The sequence below is a fragment of the Alosa pseudoharengus genome, unplaced genomic scaffold (assembly GCF_046254945.1).
Source record: "Alosa pseudoharengus isolate Yale_2024_CS ecotype anadromous, Long Island Sound unplaced genomic scaffold, YU_APseudo_1.1 YU_APseudo_1.1_scf_11, whole genome shotgun sequence".
NCBI lineage: Eukaryota > Metazoa > Chordata > Actinopteri > Clupeiformes > Clupeidae > Alosa > Alosa pseudoharengus.
The window spans coordinates 40000640-40022926 of NW_027468576.1; the positions used below are offsets into that span (position 1 = coordinate 40000640).

Consider the following 22287-nt stretch of genomic DNA (forward strand, 5'->3'; position numbering starts at 1 on the left):
GAGTAGCATGGACAGCCAACAGCATCAACTCTGGTTATCACATGGCATTGCACTGCCTTGGTGAGGTGAGTGTGACTCTTAGTTAGAGATAAGCTGCCTTTGGAATGTGAAAATGACCTCTGGCTGCAACTGAAAGGTTCGCTGATGACCTCTGGCTGCAACTGAAAGGTTCGCTGTTGACCTCTGGCTGCAACTGAAGGGTTCGCTGATGACCTCTGGCTGCAACTGAAAGGTTCGCTGTTGACCTCTGGCTGCAACTGAAGGGTTCGCTGATGACCTCTGGCTGCAACTGAAAGGTTCGCTGTTGACCTCTGGCTGCAACTGAAGGGTTCGCTGATGACCTCTGGCTGCAACTGAAGGGTTCGCTGATGACCTCTGGCTGCAACTGAAGGGTTCGCTGATGACAAGTGTGTGTAAAAGTAGGTGTGTCGTTTGTTCTGGTCTCCATTGGCACAGCATATCAGTGAATATAAATGTGTGTGTGTGTGTGTGTTTGCCTCCTTGCAGCGGGAGTTGAAGGCCTCCTCCAGCCTCTTGTGTGCGTGCGTGTGTGTGTGTGTGTGTGTGCGTGCGCGTGCTTGTGTGTGTGTGTGTGAGAGTGTGTGTGTGAGAGTGTGTGTGCGCTTGCCTCCTTGCAGCGGGAGTTGAAGGCCTCCTCCAGCCGCTTGCGTGCGTGTGTGTGTGTGTGTGCTTGCGTTCGTGCGTGTGTGCTTGCGTGTGTGTGTGTGTGTGCTTGCGTTCGTGTGTGTGTGTGTGTGTTTGCCTCCTTGCAGCGGGAGTTGAAGGCCTCCTCCAGCCGATTGTGTGTGTGTGTGTGTGTGTTTGCGTTCGTGCGTGTGTGTGTGCTTGCGTTCGTGCGTGTGTGTGCGTGTGTGTGTGTGTGTGTGTGTGTGTGCTTGCGTTCGTGTGTGTGTGTGTGTGTGTGCTTGCGTTCGTGCGTGTGTGTGTGTGTGTGTGCTTGCGTTCGTGCGTGTGTGTGTGTGTGTGTGTGTGCTTGCCTCCTTGCAGCGGGAGTTGAAGGCCTCCTCCAGCCGCTTGCGTGTGCGTGCGTGCGTGTGTGTGTGCGTGTGTGTGTGTGTGTGTGTGCTTGAGTTCGTGTGTGTGTGTGCGTGTGTGTATGTGTGCTTGCGTGCTTGCGTTCGTGCGTGTGCGGGTGTGTGTGCTTGCGTTCGTGCGTGTGTGTGTGTGTGTGTGCTTGCGTTCGTGTGTGTGTGTGTGTGTGTGTGTGTGTGCTTGCATTCGTGCGTGTGTGTGTGTGTGTGTGTGTGCTTGCGTTCGTGTGTGTGTGTGTGTGTGTGTGTGTGTGTGTGTGTGTGCTTGCGTTCGTGTGTGTGTGTGCGTGTGTGTATGTGTGCTTGCGTTCGTGCGTGTGCGTGTGTGTGTGCTTGCGTTCGTGCGTGTGTGTGTGTGTGTGCTTGCGTTCGTGCGTGTGTGTGTGTGTGTGTGTGTGTGTGTGTGTGTGTGTGTGTGTGTGTGTGCTTGCGTTCGTGCGTGTGTGTGTGTGTGTGTGCTTGCGTTCGTGTGTGTGTGTGTGTGTGCTTGCCTCCTTGCAGCGGGAGTTGAAGGCCTCCTCCAGCCGCTTGCGTGTGTCGGGCACGTGACACTTCTTCATGGTGGGGAAGTAATGGGGGTACTTGAGCGTGATCTTCAGCTTCCCGTCAGAGTCCTTCTCCAGCGAGTTCAGGAAGTCCTCCGGCAGACCGCCTGCGGGGACACAGTTTCCCCGTCACACACAGTTTCCCCGTCACACACAGTTTCCCCGACACACACAGTTTCCCCGTCACACACTGAGGCCCGACACACTTCCTGCTCATCATTATTACCACAGAGACTAGCTGTGAGACTAGAGTGAGACTGCGCTGAGGTCAGTAGAGCTGTGAGACTAGAGTGAGACTGCGCTGAGGTCAGCAGAGCTGTGAGACTAGAGTGAGACTGCGCTGAGGTCAGCAGAGCTGTGAGACTAGAGTGAGACTGCGCTGAGACTAGAGTGAGACTGCGCTGAGACTAGAGTGAGACTGCGCTGAGACTAGAGTGAGACTGCGCTGAGGGCAGTGTTTACCCAGCTCATCACGACTGAAGGGCAGGCTGGTGGTGTCCTCGTTCAGGTGCTTGTTGAAGTCGATGCACAGGTTACTCAGCTTCTTCTTGATGGCTTTGATCTCCTGTCAAAAGTTTGGCCACCAGACGGTTTAGTCAGAGACATGGTGCTGGTGTTGATCTGTTTATTTGTTTTGTGGTCGTGTTTGTTTGTGTTTGTTCCTGACTCACGTCCTGGGTCTCTTTGGGCAGGTGCAGGCCGTTCCTTCGGCCCAGCTTCATCAGTCGCTCGATGTAGCGCTTCCCTTCTGTGGTCAACGCGTCTCCGTCCTCCAGTTTCCCCTGGGATGGACAGGTAGACAAACCAATAGAATTACAGGTATACAGGTGGATACAAACCAATAGAATTACAGGTATACAGGTGGATACAAACCAATAGAATTATAGGTATTCAGGTGGATACAAACCAATAAAATTACAGGTATACAGGTGGATACAAACCAATAGAATTATAGGTATACAGGTGGATACAAACCAATAGAATTATAGGTATATAGGTGGATACAAACCAATAGAATTATAGGTATACAGGTGGATATAAATCAATAGAATTCATATAAATACAAAATACATTGATAAATACCAAATATACTGATAAATACCAAATATACTGATAAATATTCTTCCAGTTCAATTTGAAACCTGGCCAACTATCAAGCTAAGGGAAGCTGTGGAAACACTTCCTGAAAGGTGATATTACACTTCACAACACACACTTCTAACGATGGCACCTATAGAATGTTCACAGGTGTGGTTCCTAAGCAACACATTCTGAATTTCTGATGATGATATGCATACCTTTTTTGTGCTTATTGGAAACATGTCAAATGTTAATTTGGGTCTGGTTATACCAGTTTACTGGTGGTATGACCAAACTTGCTGTTAAGACACACAAACATGTATACATATATGTTTGTGCATGTGTGTGTGTGTATAATATATGGCCCAGTTTATTGGGGAAACATGCTTTGGGGGTCCCAAGGACAGTGTACCATGTGACAGCGGCCTTTAGAGTGTGTCCAGTCACCAGGCGGAGAAGATGTGGGGATGTGGTGGGGGCAGCCGTGGCCTACTGGTTAGTGCTTCGGACTTGTAACCGGAGGGTTGGCGGTTTGAACCCCAACCGGTAGGCCACAGCTGAAGTGCCCTTGAGCAAGGCACCTAACCCCTCACTGCTCCCTGAGCGCCGCTGTTGTTGCAGGCAGCTCACTGCGCCGGGATTAGTGTGTGCTTCACTTCACCGTTTACTGTGTGCTGAGTGTGTTTCACTAATTCACGGATTGGGATAAATGCAGAGACCAAATTTCAAAAGAGTATATACTGTATACTTATACTTATGTGGACGTAAGCGGGTGTGTGTGTACGGTGTGTGTTCTGACCTCCAGGCGGAGAAGATGTGGATGTAAGTATGTGTGTGTGTGTGTGTACGGTGTGTGTTCTGACCTCCAGGCGGAGAAGATGTGGATGTAAGTGTGTGTGTGTCTGTGTACGGTGTGTGTTCTGACCTCCAGGGCAACGATGCGGAGAAGATGTGGATGTAAGTGTGTGTGTGTGTGTACGGTGTGTTCTGACCTCCAGGGCAACGATGCGGAGAAGATGTGGATGTAAGTGTGTGTGTGTGTGTACAGTGTGTTCTGACCTCCAGGGCAACGATGCGGAGAAGATGTGGATGTAAGTGTGTGTGTGTGTACGATGTGTGTTCTGACCTCCAGGGCAACGATGCGGAGAAGATGTGGATGTAAGTGTGTGTGTGTACGGTGTGTTCTGACCTCCAGGGCAACGATGCGGAGAAGATGTGGATGTAAGTGTGTGTGTGTACGGTGTGTTCTGACCTCCAGGGCAACGATGCGGAGAAGATGTGGATGTAAGTGTGTGTGTGTGTGTGTACGGTGTGTTCTGACCTCCAGGGCAACGATGCGTTGGTACACATCCTCCCTCATGCTCATCTCCACGTCGAACTCGGACAGCTTCTTATCGGCCTCCGTGCTGGCCGTGCGCACTTCTTTGGAGGGGGACACGTGCTGCGGGAAGTCCAGCATGTTGCGCTGGACTGGGGGGGGGGGGGGTATGAGCATCAGTCACACCTTTTAGGGCCATCAAACAATGCTCTTTTTCAAATGCTGCTTGCTGTTATACCACAATGCTCTTTTTCAAATGCTGCTTGCTGTTATACCACAATGCTCTTTTTCAAATGCTGCTTGCTGTTATACCACAATGCTCTTTTTCAAATGCTGCTTGCTGTTATACCACAATGCTCTTTTTCAAATGCTGCTTGCTGTTATACCACAATGCTCTTTTTCAAATGCTGCTTGCTGTTAGGCCAGTGAAAGGGGAACCCATTTGTCCCAAATCCCTGGGTCCTACAATCTGTCTGAAAAGGATTTTTTGCAAATTAATGTGTGCACTATATGAATATGGTGTGGACATGGTGTGGTTTCTGAGAGCAGAAAGGTGTTCCAGTGAGCACACACACACACACACACACACACCCACATACACACACACACACACACACACCTTACTCTCTCTGGCTCTGCTTCACCTGCGGAACAATGTCATTGTCAGGCGCATGTGGGTAAGCTAGTCTTTATGTAGAAAACTGCTGAACAGTCTATACCATTGCATACGGAATTTCAGCTGACTCGGATTTTCTGTGCCGCTTACAATAGCTGCAGAGTAAATGCTACGTTTGGTTGTAGTGGGCTGGACGGGTTACGCAACGAGAGGTTTGTTTTCGCCATCTGCCAGCATCCACCTACTACTACACACACAGGCTTCTGTGTGCCTTCCAGATCATTTGGTAAAAAAATCACCCAATATAATGCAGTGGATAGTTCACAGAGGAAGTCTTCAGACAAATATACACCTGACTTTATAGAGCTGTAATTTTTACGATGCAATTTATGGTGTAATGCAGCCAGTGCAATATCTGAGAGTGGCAATGTACAGTTTAACATCAGTTCAGAAGTCCTGGCACAAGATTTGGAGTCAAACTGAAGTTCATCTGTATGTGATATTGTGCACTTGGTGTTTTTTGACAAGTGGTGTGTTATTGAGCATCCCCTTGATATTGGACATCCCCTTGATATTAAGCGTCCCCTCATTATTGAGCGTCTCCTTGTTATTGAGCATCCCCTCGTTATTGGACGCCCCTCCTCTCTACTCACCTGTGTAGTCAACCTCCACATCGGCGAGCGCCTTCAGGGTGTTCTCATAGGTCACCGTGTCCAGGTCCAGGGAGCCCACGGTGTCGTACACCTGCTTGGTCTTAGCGATGAGCTCGTCGGACAGCTGGTGAATCTGCTCCGGGGTCAGGTCCCAGCGCAGACGGTTGTCTGCACAGACACGAGTCTGCGTTCCAAACACCACTTCTCCTGGAAACGCAGGGAAAGGGATATATGTATAAGTATAAGATATATGGAAACGCAGGGAAAGGGATATATGTATAAGTATAAGATATATGGATAAGAATAGGGGGGAGCCTGTTTCTACATCCAGGAGAAAAACTACAGGGTTTAATGCTAATTTGTCAAGAAAGAAACATATACTGTGCCTGCGTGCCAGGGCATGACATAACAGGTGATCAGGGAGTTAACAAAGGAAAATAGTTGAGGAGTCTAATCCAAATATCTTAGCACTAACTGAGTTTCCTACACACAACTAACTATTTCTGACACCTATGTCTATAATGGTCATTTTACACACGTCATCCACCCACGGGGATACAAAGTGCACATTTAACACACAGAAACCGTAGGAGAGAAATATTGAAATGTAATCAATATTACCAACGCTAGTGTTAGTGTAATACTGTAAATTGGTGTCACCCGTGTTAGTTGAACAAAAGCTAATGTTTGGATAGTTAAGGCAGGAGCTAGAATGGCCAAACTGGGGACTGTCAGACAGGCACAGATTTACTACATTTGCCAACGCTGGCCGTGGACTCCCTCCGACCAACGAAATACAAATCATGTGTGTTGTGAACAATAGCTACATAACTAGCTGTGACAAAGCATTTCAGTTAGCTGACGTTAGCCATCAACACAATTAACACCGTCCTGTGAATGAATGAATGGGTTAATGAAAGGCTGCCGTTAGCTGACAGTACCACATACATTTCGCAAAACAAGAACCAAGATACAAGCAAGACAAATGATACATCGAAGGTTAACATAGTATACATCCACGGAGCTTATAGAAACCCAGTGATGGGGCAAACATTTACACCGCACGACATCGCTCCGGTTGCGCAAACAGTTAGCCAACTGATTAGCTAGCCGTAGAACCTTAGCCATGCTAACCCGCTAGCCTGGACCATTCACAGGGGTTAGCCTGAAAGTTGTCTAACCCACTGTGACACAGATCGGTATAATAGCCACAATTTGCGGTGTTACTCTTTTACGGTTTAAAGTTCATGTAACAGAATGGTCAGGAAAAATTTACATAAATCCCTTGTTACTGACCTGTGGGTGCCATAATTCAAACAACTGAGTTGCAGCGTGTGCTCCACTGTGTGCGGTTCCTCAACACTGATACCGCCCCACCTTCCGACGCTCTTCTAAACGATAGGCCTGAGTATGTGTCAATCACATTAAGGTCCTCCGCACCGCTCCGCACAACACTTGCCAGTCATCTTCAAGCTTCAGTCAAATTGGCCATCATTTTTACAATAAAAGAAGAAATAAAGATGTCGAAACATGCTCTATCACAGTATAGATCTACATTGAGTGTTATTTAATGTAAAGTCATGGAATACTCACAAACCATCGTCATAACAAAATTATGCTGCCAGTGACAGTTTATAGTTTCCTCAGAAATATGAGACTTATTTAGTAGAATTTCAGTTTTCTGTTTCACACATGCAAACACACACTGCTTACTGTCAACTAACGTGCCAACCAGATGCAAAGCTAATAAATCAGATCCTAAGTTGTGTGTCGCACATGCAAACGGCATACGTATAACTTTCAAAACAACGACTGAAACACTGAATGTCAATGTCAAGTTTGTCATGTTTATGATTTTCTCTGTGTTGTCATTTTAACTTCTCCAACTATAAGTGAAAAATCTGCCCTAGCTGGGTGGGTCGCCAACTCAATTCCTCCCTGGATGTGACGTTTCACACATGCCGTATTTCTCATATTACACCTTAGGTTTACACCATACTGCAAGGAATCTTTGAAGTGAGACAGCAAGACAACTGGTAAGGCAAAAGTAACGTTAGATGACAAGCTAACGGGACGCACTGGTTCGCTATCTTAGGATATGTGCATTATCACTACAATTTTGATACATAATGTTCGCATTTGTCCTTAGATGCAGTGTGGCTATTTTTAATGACTCATTTGAACTAACCATTGTTAGCTGACTAGCGAGCTGTGTAGCAGCTACTATATTACAGCTGGTATGGCTTAAACAAGTTGGCTAGCTTCGTAAAATTATCAAAATGTCAAAAAGCTCGTGTTGCTTTTGAGAGAGTATGCTTGCTAAGAATATTATCTGCCATTCTGAATAATTTCATATGAACTCTGTTCAACTGACAGCCCAAGTATCAGTGCTTTGATAGAACAGGCTAGCTAGCTATGTTAGCTAACTTGGAAGTTCACCGGCGTGGGTTAGCTAGGACTAGAAATTTCTGTGATGCATCCAGCTTCTATTTAGATCTAGCATAGCTAGCTAGCTAATGCGCTCAGGCAGCATAGCAAATCATGTACTTGCATAGTTAGCTAGTTGTAATCATAGCCATGCTTAAGGAGTCATTAGTCTGGCTTGAGGATAAGTTAACTGATGTTTTTATAATATAAGGACAGTAGATATAACGCCATGGTTGCGTAAGGATAAGCGAAGTTGGCCTTCTAGAACTTCCTTGCTAGATTGCAAATATTAGCCAACTAGCACTAGCAGGCTAACGTTTCCTAATGCTTCTCTAATCAGAGAAGTTGTCTACTGTTCCACAATGTCTGACAATGTGTTTCGCTCGCAACCTCCTATTGCCACTAACTTAGCATTTAATATCTGACAATAATATTGACGGAAAGATGTCAGAACGGAGGCTAGGTATACGGCATGCCAAATAGGCTACTAATAAATAAATAGCAATCATATCAATAAAAGAACGACGGATCTGACACGACTTTTTTCATTTATCAATATATGAGCCAGTCAGAGCCTTATTTGCAATCTGAAGGTGGTCCTACAGGTCGTTTACAGCCTTGTTTTGATTGTCACCATTTCAGGTGTACTCACAACTCTTGATACTTTGTGAGGTTTCATCCTCCAAGAAAGATGACGGATACCAAACGTCTCGCGTTCTCCATCATTCAGTTCCTTCATGACCAGGTGAACTCCGGCGGGTTGTCGTCGGACACTCAGGAGAGTTTAGAAGGTACTTCAATATGATGTGTGTGTTTTGGATTGCAAGTTGGAGGTCACGCACCAATGTTTACCCTTGACACACCTTTGTTCCAGTTGCAATCCAGTGTCTAGAGACGGCCTTCAGCGTCTCCACGGAGGACCAGAGTCTAGCTGTCACCCAGACCTTACCAGAGATCTTTGCCTCAGCCACAGCAAAGGTGTGTAATAACAACCCAACATTCTGTTACGTATAATTTTTGTGCATTTGTGTACAAGTGTTACAAGTGCCTCTCTTACCTTTTACTTGCAGTATCCTAATGCCTCCCAAGCGAAAAACAACTCAAGGGTACACTCTCCTTCAGCCGAGCAGATTGCAGAAGCTGAGCAACTCAAAACTGAAGGTATGGGCTGAGCTGTGAGATCACCTGATCACTGAGTTTGGTTTAGCTGATCAGTGAGTTTGGTTTAGCTGATCAGAGCTGTGAGATGACCTGAGCAGTGAGTTTGGTTTAGCTGATCAGAGCTGTTAGATCACCTGAGCAGTGAGTTTGGTTTAGCTGATCAGTGAGTTTGGTTTAGCTGATCAGAGCTGTGAGATCACCTGAGCAGTGAGTTTGGTTTAGCTGATCAGAGAGTTTGGTTTAGCTGATCAGTGAGTTTGGTTTAGCTGATCTATTACTAAATTTAGTGCATCAGTAGAACTGGGGAGGTGAGGAAGCAGAAGGTGAAGTTGTTGCCTGTGTTCCAGTAACCGTACGTTGTTATACACTCTGTCTTTTAAATATTCTACATTGTGTCTTCTATGTCTTTAATTGCTGTATTTTATGTACTTTACTACATTAATATTTACTTTAAAACAATATTGTCCTTTCATACTTTTATTTACTGTTATTCTTTGCTTTTGTTTATATAAAGCACATTGAATTACCCCGTGTATGAAATGCGCTGTATAAATAGCCTAGTCTTGGCTTGAGTGAGTCACCATCTGCCAGTGTCAGTGATTCTTCGGATAGATGCTGTTACCGGGGGAACAATAAGTCATGATGTCACTGATGTAGTGTTGTATGTTGTCACAGGGGGAACAATAAGTCATGATGTCACTGATGTAGTGTTGTATGTTGTCACAGGGGGAACAATAAGTCATGATGTCACTGATGTAGTGCATTGTATGTTGTTACAGGTAACGACCAAATGAAAGTAGAGAATTTCGGCGCCGCTGTGGAGTTCTACTCAAAGGCTATCGCACTTAACCCTGAAAATGCTGTTTACTATTGCAACAGGTATAGACTGACACTTTTACCCTCATAAGTTTGGCTTCAGTCATGCTATCTTGCCTTTGCACAGATTGCCATTGCTGTAGAATATGTTTGGTCTGTAATATTGCATAGTTGAATTATTTGACAGGGCTGCTGCATATAGTAAGTTGGGAAACTATGCCGGAGCTGTGCAAGACTGTGAACAAGCCATTGGGATTGATCCCAACTACAGCAAAGCCCACGGGAGAATGGGGTACTTATGCTTTACCACATCTTTCTTTTTTATGTGACTGGTGCTGTGACTCGCGCTAAGGTGCACGGATGTGACATAAGCCAGTGGTCTTGTTCAATTACAGGCTGGCGCTGGCAAGTTTAAACAAACACACAGAGGCTGTTAGCTATTACAAGAAAGCACTGGAGCTGGACCCGGACAACGACACGTACAAATCCAACTTGAAAATAGCAGAACAGAAGATGAAAGAGACCCCAAGTCCAGTAGGTGTTTGGTGTGACATCTGTAATGTCCGTTAAACCATGAGTATTATCCGAGCATTCAAATCTGCCTCGTCAGCGCTTCTCACTGTCCGCGCTTATCTTCTCCAGACAGGGGGAATGGCTGGAGTGGACCTAGCCGGCCTTCTCAGTAATCCTGGATTCATGAACATGGTGAGGGTGACATCTTGGACTTACTTCTACAAAATTAGGTTGGATCATTCAGACCTATGACTTGAAATGTTAACTGAAACAAACTGCCTTTTTTTCCCCATTAGGCATCAAATCTGATGAATAATCCTCAAGTTCAACAACTGTGAGTAATACGGATGCTGTTTTCATCTCCTCTGTCCTCTGGTTAGTGCACTTTGACATTTGTTTGGTTCAAGTAAAGTAAGGTGGAATTAGGTTGCTTTTGGTGTAACATAACTAAACTCAGACTGTTGCCTAAACCAGAGACTTGGAAATAGAAATGCATAGGGTTAGTTTGGAACGGCAATATGGCAGTTACGTTATCTACGCGTATCCCGCCCCTTCCGTGGAAAAAAAGTGGTCATGTGAATACATTGTGCCAATCATGTGGGGTGTTGTGAATACATCGTGCCAATCATGTGTTGTGATCTCGCCGCTGGAGCAAGATTTGTGTCGCGATGCCTTGCACACGCGCATTTCTGCCGAAATAGATGCCCGATATTAAGTGCCCAAAAGGCGTTACAATATGGCCACCTAGTGTAGGGACTTGGACTGTTGTGCTACTGTTAGTAGTGTTGCACGGTGTATCGATACTAAAAAGGTATCGCGATGCCTTCACGCAAAAAACGATACGATTTCAGACGTTTTTAGAATCGATACTTTATTAAAATAATAACGTTCTGTGTCTGTGTCAACTGCTGCTCCCACTGCTCCTTGCACGCATCTAGGCAAGTGGGCGTGTCAAGCAGGCAGCTCTGAGTGAGTGAGTGCGCAGCCAACGTCAACATAGTTCTTTGCCGACAGTTCTAGGCCTTGTGGATAAAACAAAAGGTGTGCTATTTCTATTTCGGATACATCCAAGCCATCAGGTACACAAAGTCATTTAAAAGCAGTAGGCTACGCATGGAACTTGGCTAAACACCTCGCAGATATATCCCAACATTTTTAAAGAGTTCAAAGAACGACAGGTTAACGAATATGCTATAGAAAACACGACTACATGGTTAGTGCCGTTCTTCTCTTATGTTTTAGTCTAGCCTAAGTGAAACGAGTATGGTTCTCTGGGATAAAGCGAACCTTCCTTCATCAATGAATTTTGACGAGACAGAGCTGTAATCATTTTGACGAGACATAACGAGCTGTAATCAAGGGTGCTAACGCGATGAAAGCGCAATGTTCACGCCAGAATAACATTACCATAACTTGTAAACGATCTATTTCATGTTCGGTCAGTAGCAGCCTACTACTGGTAATATTTGTCATGGCATGTAGACTGCAATTTGTTCAATAATTATTGCCCAGATGTAGGATAGGCTACCCGAAATGCGCTAATTAAAGCCCACAGCATAACACCACCAAAGCGTGTTGAGTCCTAATAATAATAGCGGCTTATTGTTACAGTACGTGGTAGCAAATCATGTTATCAAAGAAATAGACGTAATGTAGGAATGCACACAGATATATTGCAACAGGTAATGGTGTAGGCCTATCTGACGAAGACCTGAGTGGTTGGAACGTCGTACTTGTACACTGGGCACAAAGAAGACTATCCTCACATTTTCCCCTTTGCAACTGTCAAAGAAATCCCATGAACACGGGAAGGCCTAGGGTAGCCTATACTGTACATCAGATGGCCTAAAGATTAGGCCCCTCTGCATAGCATTCAGTGATTTGCATGCAGTAATTTTAACACTGACCTTGATGTAGCCTAGTTTGGCTATTTAAAGCTACTTTATTGCCACAACACAATGTAAATGAACTATAACAAACAATAAAGGACTTAATCACGCAAAGTAGGCCTACTATTTTACTGACTATAAAAAAATAATAATTATGTAGGAAGTTTAGAACCCAGAATTGACCTACACACTACAAAAGTGCACCAAATTCAACACAAATGACTCAATACACTTGGAGGAGGTATGAGTCCTTTCTTCTCCAGATATCTTAGGATTTCGCCGTAGTATCGTTTTAGTATCGAGCATCGTGATATTTATGGCAGGTATCGTATCGAAGTCATAATTTTGGTATCGTGACAACACTAACTGTTAGAGTGTAAATTAGTGTTCTCTTGCACATACTTAGTAATGCTTATTGTAATTCAGTTGTTTACATCTGACTTGTGGTGGATTTGTGTGGCTCTCATGATGGCTTGCCATAGAATTGTAGCTTACATCTGGCTTGCATGGCCTCTCTTTCATAATATCTATTTGTGAGGACACCAGTACTATTGAACTCAATTGCTTTTTACAACTTGCTAGTCTTATTTAAAGCCGCTGCTGAGTAGGGGTTAAAAAAAAAGAATTGAGATGGCACTACATGGCAGCTGTTCTGCTGGTGATAAGTTATCGATACATTGACACTAAGTTTCTGTACATTTTTTCGTAATTATTCCATCTGTCCTGTAATGATCTGGGTATCTGACATGATGTCTTGTGTTGATCAGGGTATCTGGGATGATTTGTTGATCAGAATGGCTATGGCATCAGGGTATCTGGGATGATGTGTTGATCAGAATGGCTATGTCATTTCTGTACAGACATATGGCAATATTTAACCCCCCCCCCCCCCACACACACACACACACACACACAAACACACACATATCGCAACGTTTTACTGTACACATCATCAACCATAGTATCTTGTGTTGATCAGGGTGTCTAGGATGATGTATTGTGTTGATCAGGGTGTCTGGGATGATGTATTGTGTTGATCAGGGTGTCTTGCGTTGATCAGGGTGTCTGGGATGATGTCTTGTGTTGATCAGGGTGTCTTGCGTTGATCAGGGTGTCTGGGATGATGTCTTGTGTTGATCAGGGTGTCTTGCGTTGATCAGGGTGTCTGGGATGATGTCTTGTGTTGATCAGGGTGTCTTGCGTTGATCAGGGTGTCTGGGATGATGTCTTGTGTTGATCAGGGTGTCTTGCGTTGATCAGGGTGTCTGGGATGATGTCTGGAGCCTATGCTGGAGCACCCGGAGCACCTGGAGCACCTGGAGCGGTACCAAGCGCAGTACCAGGCGCAGTACCAAGCGCAGTACCAGGAGCTGGACCGGAGGCAGCACCAGGAGCCGGACTTGGCGCCGGACTCGGAGGCCTTGGAGGAGGACTAGGAGGCCTAGGAGGAGGCCTAGGAGGAGGACTAGGAGGAGGCCTAGGAGGAGGCCTAGGAGGAGGACTAGGAGGAGGACTAGGAGGAGGAGCAACAGCAGCAGGAGGAGCGGGTCCCAACGACCTCTCGGGACTCATCCAGGCGTGAGTCCCATTTAAGTACTGACTTGTTTTCATTGGGCATCAGAAGACGCTGTCTGACTGACTGACTTGTGATCCTGCTAAGCAAGTCTTGCTTTAGTCTGATTTTGTGTGTGTGTGTGTGTGTGTGTGTGTGTGTGACAGAGGCCAGCAGTTTGCCCAGCAGATGCAGCAACAGAACCCAGAGCTGATTGAGATGCTGCGGAGTCAGATGCGCAGTCGGCCGCCCAGCTCCAGCAATGACGACCAGCCTTGACCACCTCACAGGTGAGCCCTCACTAGCCCCTCCCTTTACAGGTGAGCCCTCACTAGCCCCTCCCTTTACAGGTGAGCCCTCACTAGCCCCTCCCTTCACAGGTGAGCCCTCACCAGCCCCTCCCTTCACAGGTGAGCACCTCACTAGCCTTGACCACCTCACAGGTGAGCCCTCACAAGCCCCTCCCTTCACAGGTGAGCACCTCACTAGCCCCTCCCTTCACAGGTGAGCCCTCACTAGCCCCTCCCTTCACAGGTGAGCACCTCACTAGCCCCTCCCTTCACAGGTGAGCCCTCACTAGCCCCTCCTTTCACAGGTGAGCACCTCACTAGTCCCTCCTTTCACAGGTGAGCCCTCACTAGCCCCTCCCACCTCACAGGTGAGCCCTCACTAGCCCCTCCCTTCACAGGTGAGCCCTCACTAGCCCCTCCCTTCACAGGTGAGCACCTCACTAGCCCCTCCCTTCACAGGTGAGCCCTCACTAGCCCCTCCCTTCACAGGTGAGCCCTCACTAGCCCCTCCCTTGTCACTTGTTCACTGCTGTGGTCCTAAAACCCCAACTAGCATTGTCTGGGTACTTTTGAAAATGTTAAGGGGTCCTTGTTCCAGTGCATCGACACAACCGGAGTTGCGCTTTAATGTTGGGGTGACAAGAGTCCCAAACTTCACCCCAGAGCCACTTTTTCTCCTTCCCCCAAACAGAGAGGCCACTCTGGCAAAGTATTGTAACAAGCACTTCTTATTACACATGCATTAATAGTCTGTAGGTACACAAACATACATTATGCATGGACAACACAAGTATGTGATATTACATATAATATATGCATTGACAACATAAATATGTGATATTACATATTGTTACATAGGTTGTTACACTGTACTTCATTATGTATATACCCTGCAACAAGGACCCCTTAAAATAAAGTGTTACTGAAAATTCAAGAGCAGTTGACACTTTTAATTATTATTACCCACTTAAATTCCCCTCTGGTTGTTTTTGTGGCCTCATTTTGGATGTGGCCTTCATTGTAGCTTCATCTCCTCCTTAATGCCATCACCACTGCAGTGACAGCAGTCAAACTTAAGTATTAAACTATTGATATTGTTGTCATTGTTAGTATTAATATTACTATTATGCTTAATGTAGACTTTCAAACTTTATTTGAAACTATTATTTTTTAACTCATGTAGTGTATACTCTAGGTCGCTTTGGACAAAAGCATCTGCCAAATGCCATAACATAAGCAGTTTTTATATCACAGTACATTGTTTTGGACAAAAGCATCTGCCAAATGGCATAACATAAGCAGTTTTTATATCACAGTACATTATTGGTTTGGGGGTTGGTCTACGTGCTACTAACCTGGTCCTGTTCTTTGCTTTTTAAAGGTGAATGGCTTGTGCAAGGACTCCAGAAGACAGACTGTCCGTTTTTTTTATTTGTATAATTCTTGCTACCCCAGGGATAAACCATGTGGTTTATGACAGGAGGATAAAAGAGCACGCCTGACCCCAGTCTTTGACTTCTCCAGTCCTGCCCATTGAATCACGTAGGAATGACAGATCTAGTTTCAGGTGTCTGGACTGCAGCTGGATCCGAGCACCTCACTCAGACACCCTCACTGTAGCACCTGCTGTGTGTATATGAATATAACATGGGGCTACTAACATTTGCCATTGAACCTTGTCATATCGGAAGGAATGATCTGCAAGGGAGTGATTTGTAGACTGCTAAGGAGCCCCATCTTAGGCTGCCGGGGAAGCTGGGGAACAGACACTGTTCTGTACTAAAGGGGGGTGACATGGCGTGGGACCGGGGAGCCAATGTAACGTGGAATGCCACATAAGATTAAAGTATTGTCATCTCATTTGAAGGTTATTTTGTTCTTCTCTGAAGCAGTGTGTTAATATTGCACAGTTGGAGTCCAATTGTGACAGTTTTATGAAAGTATATCAACATGTGACAACTGCCCCTCTTTTTCTTTGTCCCAAAATACTGTCATTTTGAATAAAATAAATTGGACATTTTACATCGTGAACTGAAGGGTCTGTTCATTTTGAAACAATGCTGTACATTTCTTCATTGTCGAGCACATGGCACGGCTGTACAGTATAACTCGCATTACTAGACCTATTGTGCATTGGCTACCACGCCACAGTCGTTTTATTGTCATTGCAATATTTGACTGAAGTGATTTCTTTGTCTTTTCACTGCTGTCTAATGACCTAGTAATCAGACGGACTAATATTAATGAGCGAAATCAAAAGTGTCTGTATGTCACTGAATAACAACTTTTATCAATGCACCAAAGCGGCAGTAGCAGTCACTGCTGACTAGAATGAAACATGTTCTAGTATTAAAAATAAAAATATGATCTGTTAAAATGGAATTTAATTTAATTTAGATAGAAATGAATGAATTAATCATTCTTTTTAAACTGGGAACTTACCTGAATCTGATCATGCACACTGATGTGGCTACAAGCAGCATTCTACACCGACCTCTTATTTTGGCATTCTGCGTCACATCCTCCATCGCTGACTGGCTGCACAAGGCTGACAGGACAGGTGCAACAGCGTTTCCAAGTATCCGAGGAGGAAGAAACAGGTAGATTAACCATGTTTCGATGTACAACATTTCTAAATACACATTATATCTAAGGAGTTAGCTGCAGCGTGGTGTGGCAACGTTAAATGTGAAAAGATTAACGTTAATGTTTGAAAATAAGATGCGCTGATGACGACTAAATACCTACTAGTTTACTAGCATGCTATCACAGGTGAACAGCCTCTGTTTACATCAGCTTGAGTTAGCAAGCAATTTCTTAGTTGAAAATTCGCCCAAGCTGTTCAGTCACTATTGCGGTTAACCCCCGTTATTTGTGTTTATACCACCAGAGCCACTATTGCTAACTCGTAAACAGATGTTTAGCTAGCTAACCTAGCGTTATCAGATTTTAGCTTCTTGTTTCCGTGTTGTCTTAACGAGGAGGAAATTGCAAACGTAGCTATGATGCACTGTATTGAACTGGACATATATTTGATTGTATTTACGTTCATCTCAACGAATCTAATGTTATTAATGTCTCCATGCTGGTTAGCAGAGTTAGTCAGTGTTTCCCACAGAATGGAATTCTATTTGTGGTGGTAGGTTTGCAGAATTAACTTGAATGCAACAGTTTTTAACAAATTTAGCGCAGCATGGTTATGATGCTAATCAGCTTTAAGCACAATTTAGTACAACCTGGAAAATCATTGTGTGGTGGTCAATGTTGATATTGTGGTGGGCCGCCACAAATAAGTCAATGTATGGGAAACACTGGTTAGTAGTGATGAACAAAATGGTAACGTTACAAGCTGACACGTTATTTCCTCTCACATCTGTGGTCGAGCCATTTATTAACCTAGCTCGTTAGAGAACCGTGACTAATAACCTGCACTGAAAGCCAAGGCGACCCTGAGCTCATCAGCAGGTGTGAGAAAGTGTATATCTTTTTGAGAGAGGCACATGCTAATATCATGATATAACTTGTCTGATTAATATATCTCTATATGCAGTCTCAAAACTTGTGTTTACAAAGGCAGAACTACAGAGAAAGACATTCTGTGAAATGATTACTGTAAACAGGTTGAAAATGAGAATGTGTCATCAACATATGATGGTAGAGTTTGATCTTAATGAACTATCTTATGAACTATGCTTTGTAGGCTGAAGCTGGGATGTCGTCTGTGTACATCAAAGGAGGAGAGTGGAGATGACAGTACTGGCCAGTGGCGGTGAACTAAGCGTCTTGCAGAGCAACAGAGTCTCCTGACCGTGGCCACTACTAGCGTGTTACCATGGAGATGGTGGTAGCTAAGATCCTGTGCCTGCTGGGTGTGTTTGCGCTCATGCTCGGGGGCATTCTGGTGCCGGTGAGGGTGATGCGAGTGGACAGCGAGAAGGCCCAGCGGTACCGGAGAGCCGTGGCCTTTAGCAACGCCTTCGGAGGCGGAGTCTTCCTGGCCACCTGCTTCAACGCTCTGCTGCCGGCGGTCAGGGAGAAGGTGGGTTCACAGAGGACTGACCAGCGCGTTTAAAACTCTTTAACTGACCAGCGCGTTTAAAGGAGGTTCGGAAGGTTCACAAAGACCACACATGGATAACGGTTAAAGAAAAGATATTTATTCAGTAATGTATATGTAATTAATGTCATTTATTTAGTAATATGTAATTAGTTAACTATATAAATACTCTTTTGATCCCGTGAGGGAAATTTGGTCTTTGCATTTATCCCAATCCGTGAATTAGTGAAACACACTCAGCACACAGTGAACACACAGTGAGGTGAAGCACACACTAATCCCGGCGCAGTGAGCTGCCTGCAACAACAGCGGCGCTCGGGGGTTAGGTGCCTTGCTCAAGGGCACTTCAGCCGTGCCTACTGGTCGGGCTTCGAACCGGCAATCCTCCGGTTACAAGTCCGAAGCGCTAACCAGTAGGCCACGGCTGCCCCAGTTGTTCATACATTAGTAAGTTAATGTGTATGTAATCAGTATCTATTGCACCCATTAGTTAGTAATGGATATGTCATTACTATACACCCATTAGTTAGTAATGGATATGTCATTAGTACCTACCTACATTGCACACATTAGTTAGTAATGCATATGTCATTACTATACATCCATTAGTTAGTAATGTAAATGTAATTAGTATACATCCATTGAACCCTCCAGGTGGAGGAGGTGCTGAAGGTGGTGAAGGTCAGCACGGACTACCCTCTGGCCGAGACCATGATGATGCTCGGCTTCTTCCTCACCGTGTTCGTCGAGCAGGCTGTTCTGACCTTCCGGAAGGAGCGGCCGTCTTTCATCGACCTGGAGACGTTCAACGCGGGCGGCTCAGAGGCCGGCAGCGACTCGGAGTACGACACGCCCTTCATCGCCCCGCCCCGCGGGGGGGCAGCGGCGGGACCCGGGCACCACCACCACGGGCACTTCAGTCCAGCCGAGCTGGCCCGTGCCGGCCCCCTGCGCCTGGCCAGCCTGGTCCTGGCGCTCTCCGCCCACTCCGTGTTCGAGGGCCTCGCGCTGGGCCTTCAGGAGGACGGCGCCAAGCTGGGCAGCCTCTTCATCGGCGTGGCCGTCCACGAGACGCTGGCGGCGGTGGCGCTGGGGGTCAGCGTGGCCAAGGCCGGGCTGCCCATGCGGGACGCCACCAAGCTGGCGGTGACGGTGAGCCTGATGATCCCGGTGGGCATCGGACTGGGCATGGGCATCGAGACGGCGCAGAACCTGGCGGGCAGCATCGTGTCAGTGGTGCTGCAGGGCATGGCGGCCGGGACCTTCCTCTTCATCACCTTCTTCGAGATCCTGTCGCGCGAGCTGGAGGACAAACACGACCGGCTGCTCAAGGTGCTCTTCCTCATCCTGGGCTACGGCATCCTGGCAGGCCTCGTCTTCATCAAGTGGTGAAGCACGCGCGCACGCACGCACGCACACACACACACACACACACACCAGCACATCCAAAGGAAATACTTGTTGGTGTTACCGCAAGGCAGCTGGCCTCTTTAAATTAACCAAGGATGGAGTGAGGCGGTCAGAGAGGAGATTTGACCCCTATGACCCCTATGACCCCTATGACCCCCCCTTGCCTGCTGTGTCTGCTCCAGTATGAAGTTGGCCTAATGATGTGTCATGAAGGAAGCCACGTCACACACTATCTTCTCTATTCACTCTTTTCTAACATGCTGTTTGTTTACAAAAGTCAAACACTGAAACCCTTGCAGGAGAGGGCATATCTGAGAAGAACTCTACAGGAGAACTCTGCAGGAACCCTTGCAGGAGAGGCCACATCTAAGAAGAACTCTGCAGGAACCCTTGCAGGAGAGGCCACATCTAAGAAGAACTCTGCAGGAACCCTTGCAGGAGAGGCCACATCTAAGAAGAACTCTGCAGGAACCCTTGCAGGAGAGGGCACATCTAAGAAGAACTCTGCAGGTGTATGGAGTACATAACTGGCACATAACGTGCATTCATGTGTGGGCCTGTAAAGAAGCATTTATGAGGTGGTCGATGGTCTACTGTTGCAGAGCACTAGAACTCTAGCATAGGGAGAAGTGTAATAGCCATCTTTTAGCATACTGTGCACTGTTATTGATGTATGTTAAAAATGTGGATAATCTACAGTACTGTCCTAATGTGTTGCTCAGATTACAGCAGAAAACTTAGTTCATCAATAGTCCTTCAGATATGATTGGATGTGCCTATTAGCAGGAAAGCACACTAAATTTATCCGCCAGAAAACTCAACTTGAACCGCAGGAATCGATTGGTAACTTTGCCATGCAATCTGTTACAATCAATCTGCTCAGGTCACGCCTTTTACTATTAAATGTGACTGAAGGGGTTCCGTTACTTGAGCTACAGCTCTCTGTAATACACTGTTAATGAAAGCCAGTCACACTGTCAAAGCTCCCTGCTATGTATGTATGTATGTATGTATGTATAGATAGGGGAAAGTCTGCTTTGGTTTTTAAAGTGTATTGTGCCGTGTTAATATAGAGTTATGTGGAGTTTATAAGGATATATAAATGCTGTACGCTGGCTAGAGTTTCTATAAGGATATATGAATGCTGTATAAGGATATAGAATGCTAGCGTAATGCCAGTGACAGTAGATCCAGCTCGTCTGCAGAGGTCCCCTTACATAACCACGTAGTGGCAGGAGCCTCTAGTTAAAGTTGTTCACTTTGAAAGTGACAGAAGACTACAATTTCCGATAATTTCCGATCCTTGATCATAAAAATATGACACATTTGTGTAACTTTATTATTTTTGTAAGTGAGCACATTGTACGATTATTTGGGCTTTTATGTTGTTTGATCAGCTTTGTTTTGATTGACTCCACTGTATGTCTGCTATCTAGGACTGTTTCAGGAAAATAGGGATCTTTAGTTACTTCTCATTGCTATTGTTACTTTAATAGTTAAATGTCAGTTTTGTCTTACAGTAAGCCAGCTGATTCATGTTTTGCCACCCAACTCTACTCAATCCCACGGCCTATACCACTGTACCCGGGGCCTATACAGTGTCAGAGATGGGATTCCTTCCTTTATTCCTTTATTTACAGAGAAATTTAATTATAATTTAACTGTTACAAAGTGCAAATCAACCAAATATTTAAGGTTTGAAGAATATTATTTGAAGGATGTCTTGGTTTTGTTATATTTAAAAAGTCATATTTTATATCCAACTGGGTTCATAAATGAAGTGTAAAATATTATAATTATTGTCTGTATACATAAATAAAATATTAATTGTATTCCAGCATGTTGTTTATGTCCACTTTCATAATTATGACAGAAAAGGATAACACTTTACTTGACAGTATTGACATGAAAGTGACATGACACTCTCATGACACATTAACCCTAATCCTAATCTTTAACCCTAATCCTAACCCTAAACCTAACCCTAACTTGTAATGACAAAAAACGAATGACACTTAATGACAGAAGCGTTATGTCATAAACGTTTGACTTGTTTATGACACGTTCATGACAGTGTCATGTCACTCTTATGTCGACACTGTCAAGTAAAGTGTAACCAAAGGGAGTTTACAAAGACCCTTTACAAATCAAATTCAATGTAATATTAGTAGAATCAAGAAAGCAAAAACCTACATATAAAAATACAAAATATGCATCCATCATCCAAAATTGTAGTCATGACATAATGTGTTTTGACATCATTGATAACAGGCCTAATATTCTGAATTCTGAAGGAGCCATTCTAGCTAGCCTTGAGAGACAGCATTGACTCAGGCATTCCCTGTAATCCCAGGAAAACTATTTGAGAACTGCATGTTTGGCCTAATTATTGCTCCTTCCAAACTGTCAGGCCATTCACTTGTGGGTTTTAGTCCATGACTGCCTTATGAAGGCAAAGCAGCATTTTTGTTTTAAATACTTTTGACAACATGGCTGCTGTTGACAGGGTTGAAAAGATGTTTAATTTAAGGCAGATTTCCCACACATAGTTTAAGACGTCCTGGACTACAAGAGAATTTTAATGAAGGTCTCCTCTGCATAGAGGCTTTAGTCTTGTACTAGGCTTAGTCCATGTCCAAGAAACCAGCTCTTTATGTCCAGCTGTTACCAGATGTAATGTGGATGCAATGGAGGAAACCCGTAGAAAATGGAAGAGGCCTCACCTCCGAGGGTTCCCAGGGTCTTTGTGGTCTGGTCTCACCTCCGAGGGTCTTTGTGGTCTGGTCTCACCTCCGAGGGTTCCGAGGGTCTTTACGGCCTGGTCTCCTCCCCCTGGCAGGTTTGGTCCCACATCGCCATGAGCCACCATCTGATCGAATTACTCCCCTTATCTCCTCCTCAGCATGTC

The 22287-nt window shown here is 45.2% G+C and overlaps 3 protein-coding genes across 3 annotated transcripts in view; 2 read left to right on the forward strand and 1 right to left on the reverse strand.

Annotated features, from left to right (window-relative positions):
• thop1 (thimet oligopeptidase 1) overlaps positions 1 to 6670 on the reverse strand; it is a 22643-nt gene extending 15973 nt beyond the window's left edge. Inside the window, exons 1-6 of the mRNA XM_076279162.1 lie at positions 6561 to 6670; positions 5265 to 5471; positions 3999 to 4147; positions 2269 to 2379; positions 2060 to 2162; positions 1544 to 1704 (exon numbers count right to left, since the gene is read on the reverse strand). Coding sequence (XP_076135277.1) covers positions 1544 to 1704; positions 2060 to 2162; positions 2269 to 2379; positions 3999 to 4147; positions 5265 to 5471; positions 6561 to 6573 — 744 coding nt within the window. The 5' untranslated portion in view covers positions 6574 to 6670. The remainder of the gene's footprint in view (positions 1 to 1543; positions 1705 to 2059; positions 2163 to 2268; positions 2380 to 3998; positions 4148 to 5264; positions 5472 to 6560) is intronic.
• Positions 6671 to 7228: 558 nt separating this feature from the next.
• sgta (small glutamine rich tetratricopeptide repeat co-chaperone alpha) lies at positions 7229 to 15934 on the forward strand. Its single transcript, XM_076279163.1, has 12 exons — positions 7229 to 7300; positions 8334 to 8482; positions 8566 to 8669; positions 8762 to 8852; positions 9632 to 9731; positions 9856 to 9960; positions 10064 to 10202; positions 10311 to 10373; positions 10478 to 10515; positions 13331 to 13648; positions 13790 to 13912; positions 15294 to 15934. The coding sequence occupies exons 2-11, from the start codon at positions 8383 to 8385 to the stop codon at positions 13899 to 13901; spliced, it is 1170 nt and encodes a 389-aa protein (XP_076135278.1). The 5' UTR covers positions 7229 to 7300; positions 8334 to 8382; the 3' UTR covers positions 13902 to 13912; positions 15294 to 15934.
• Positions 15935 to 16434: 500 nt separating this feature from the next.
• Positions 16435 to 21216, forward strand: LOC143117445 (zinc transporter ZIP3-like). The gene is made up of 3 exons (XM_076279164.1): positions 16435 to 16512; positions 17613 to 17951; positions 18624 to 21216. Exons 2-3 carry the CDS (start codon positions 17745 to 17747, stop codon positions 19359 to 19361), a joined length of 945 nt encoding a protein of 314 aa, XP_076135279.1. The 5' UTR covers positions 16435 to 16512; positions 17613 to 17744; the 3' UTR covers positions 19362 to 21216.
• Positions 21217 to 22287: the final 1071 nt, after the last annotated feature.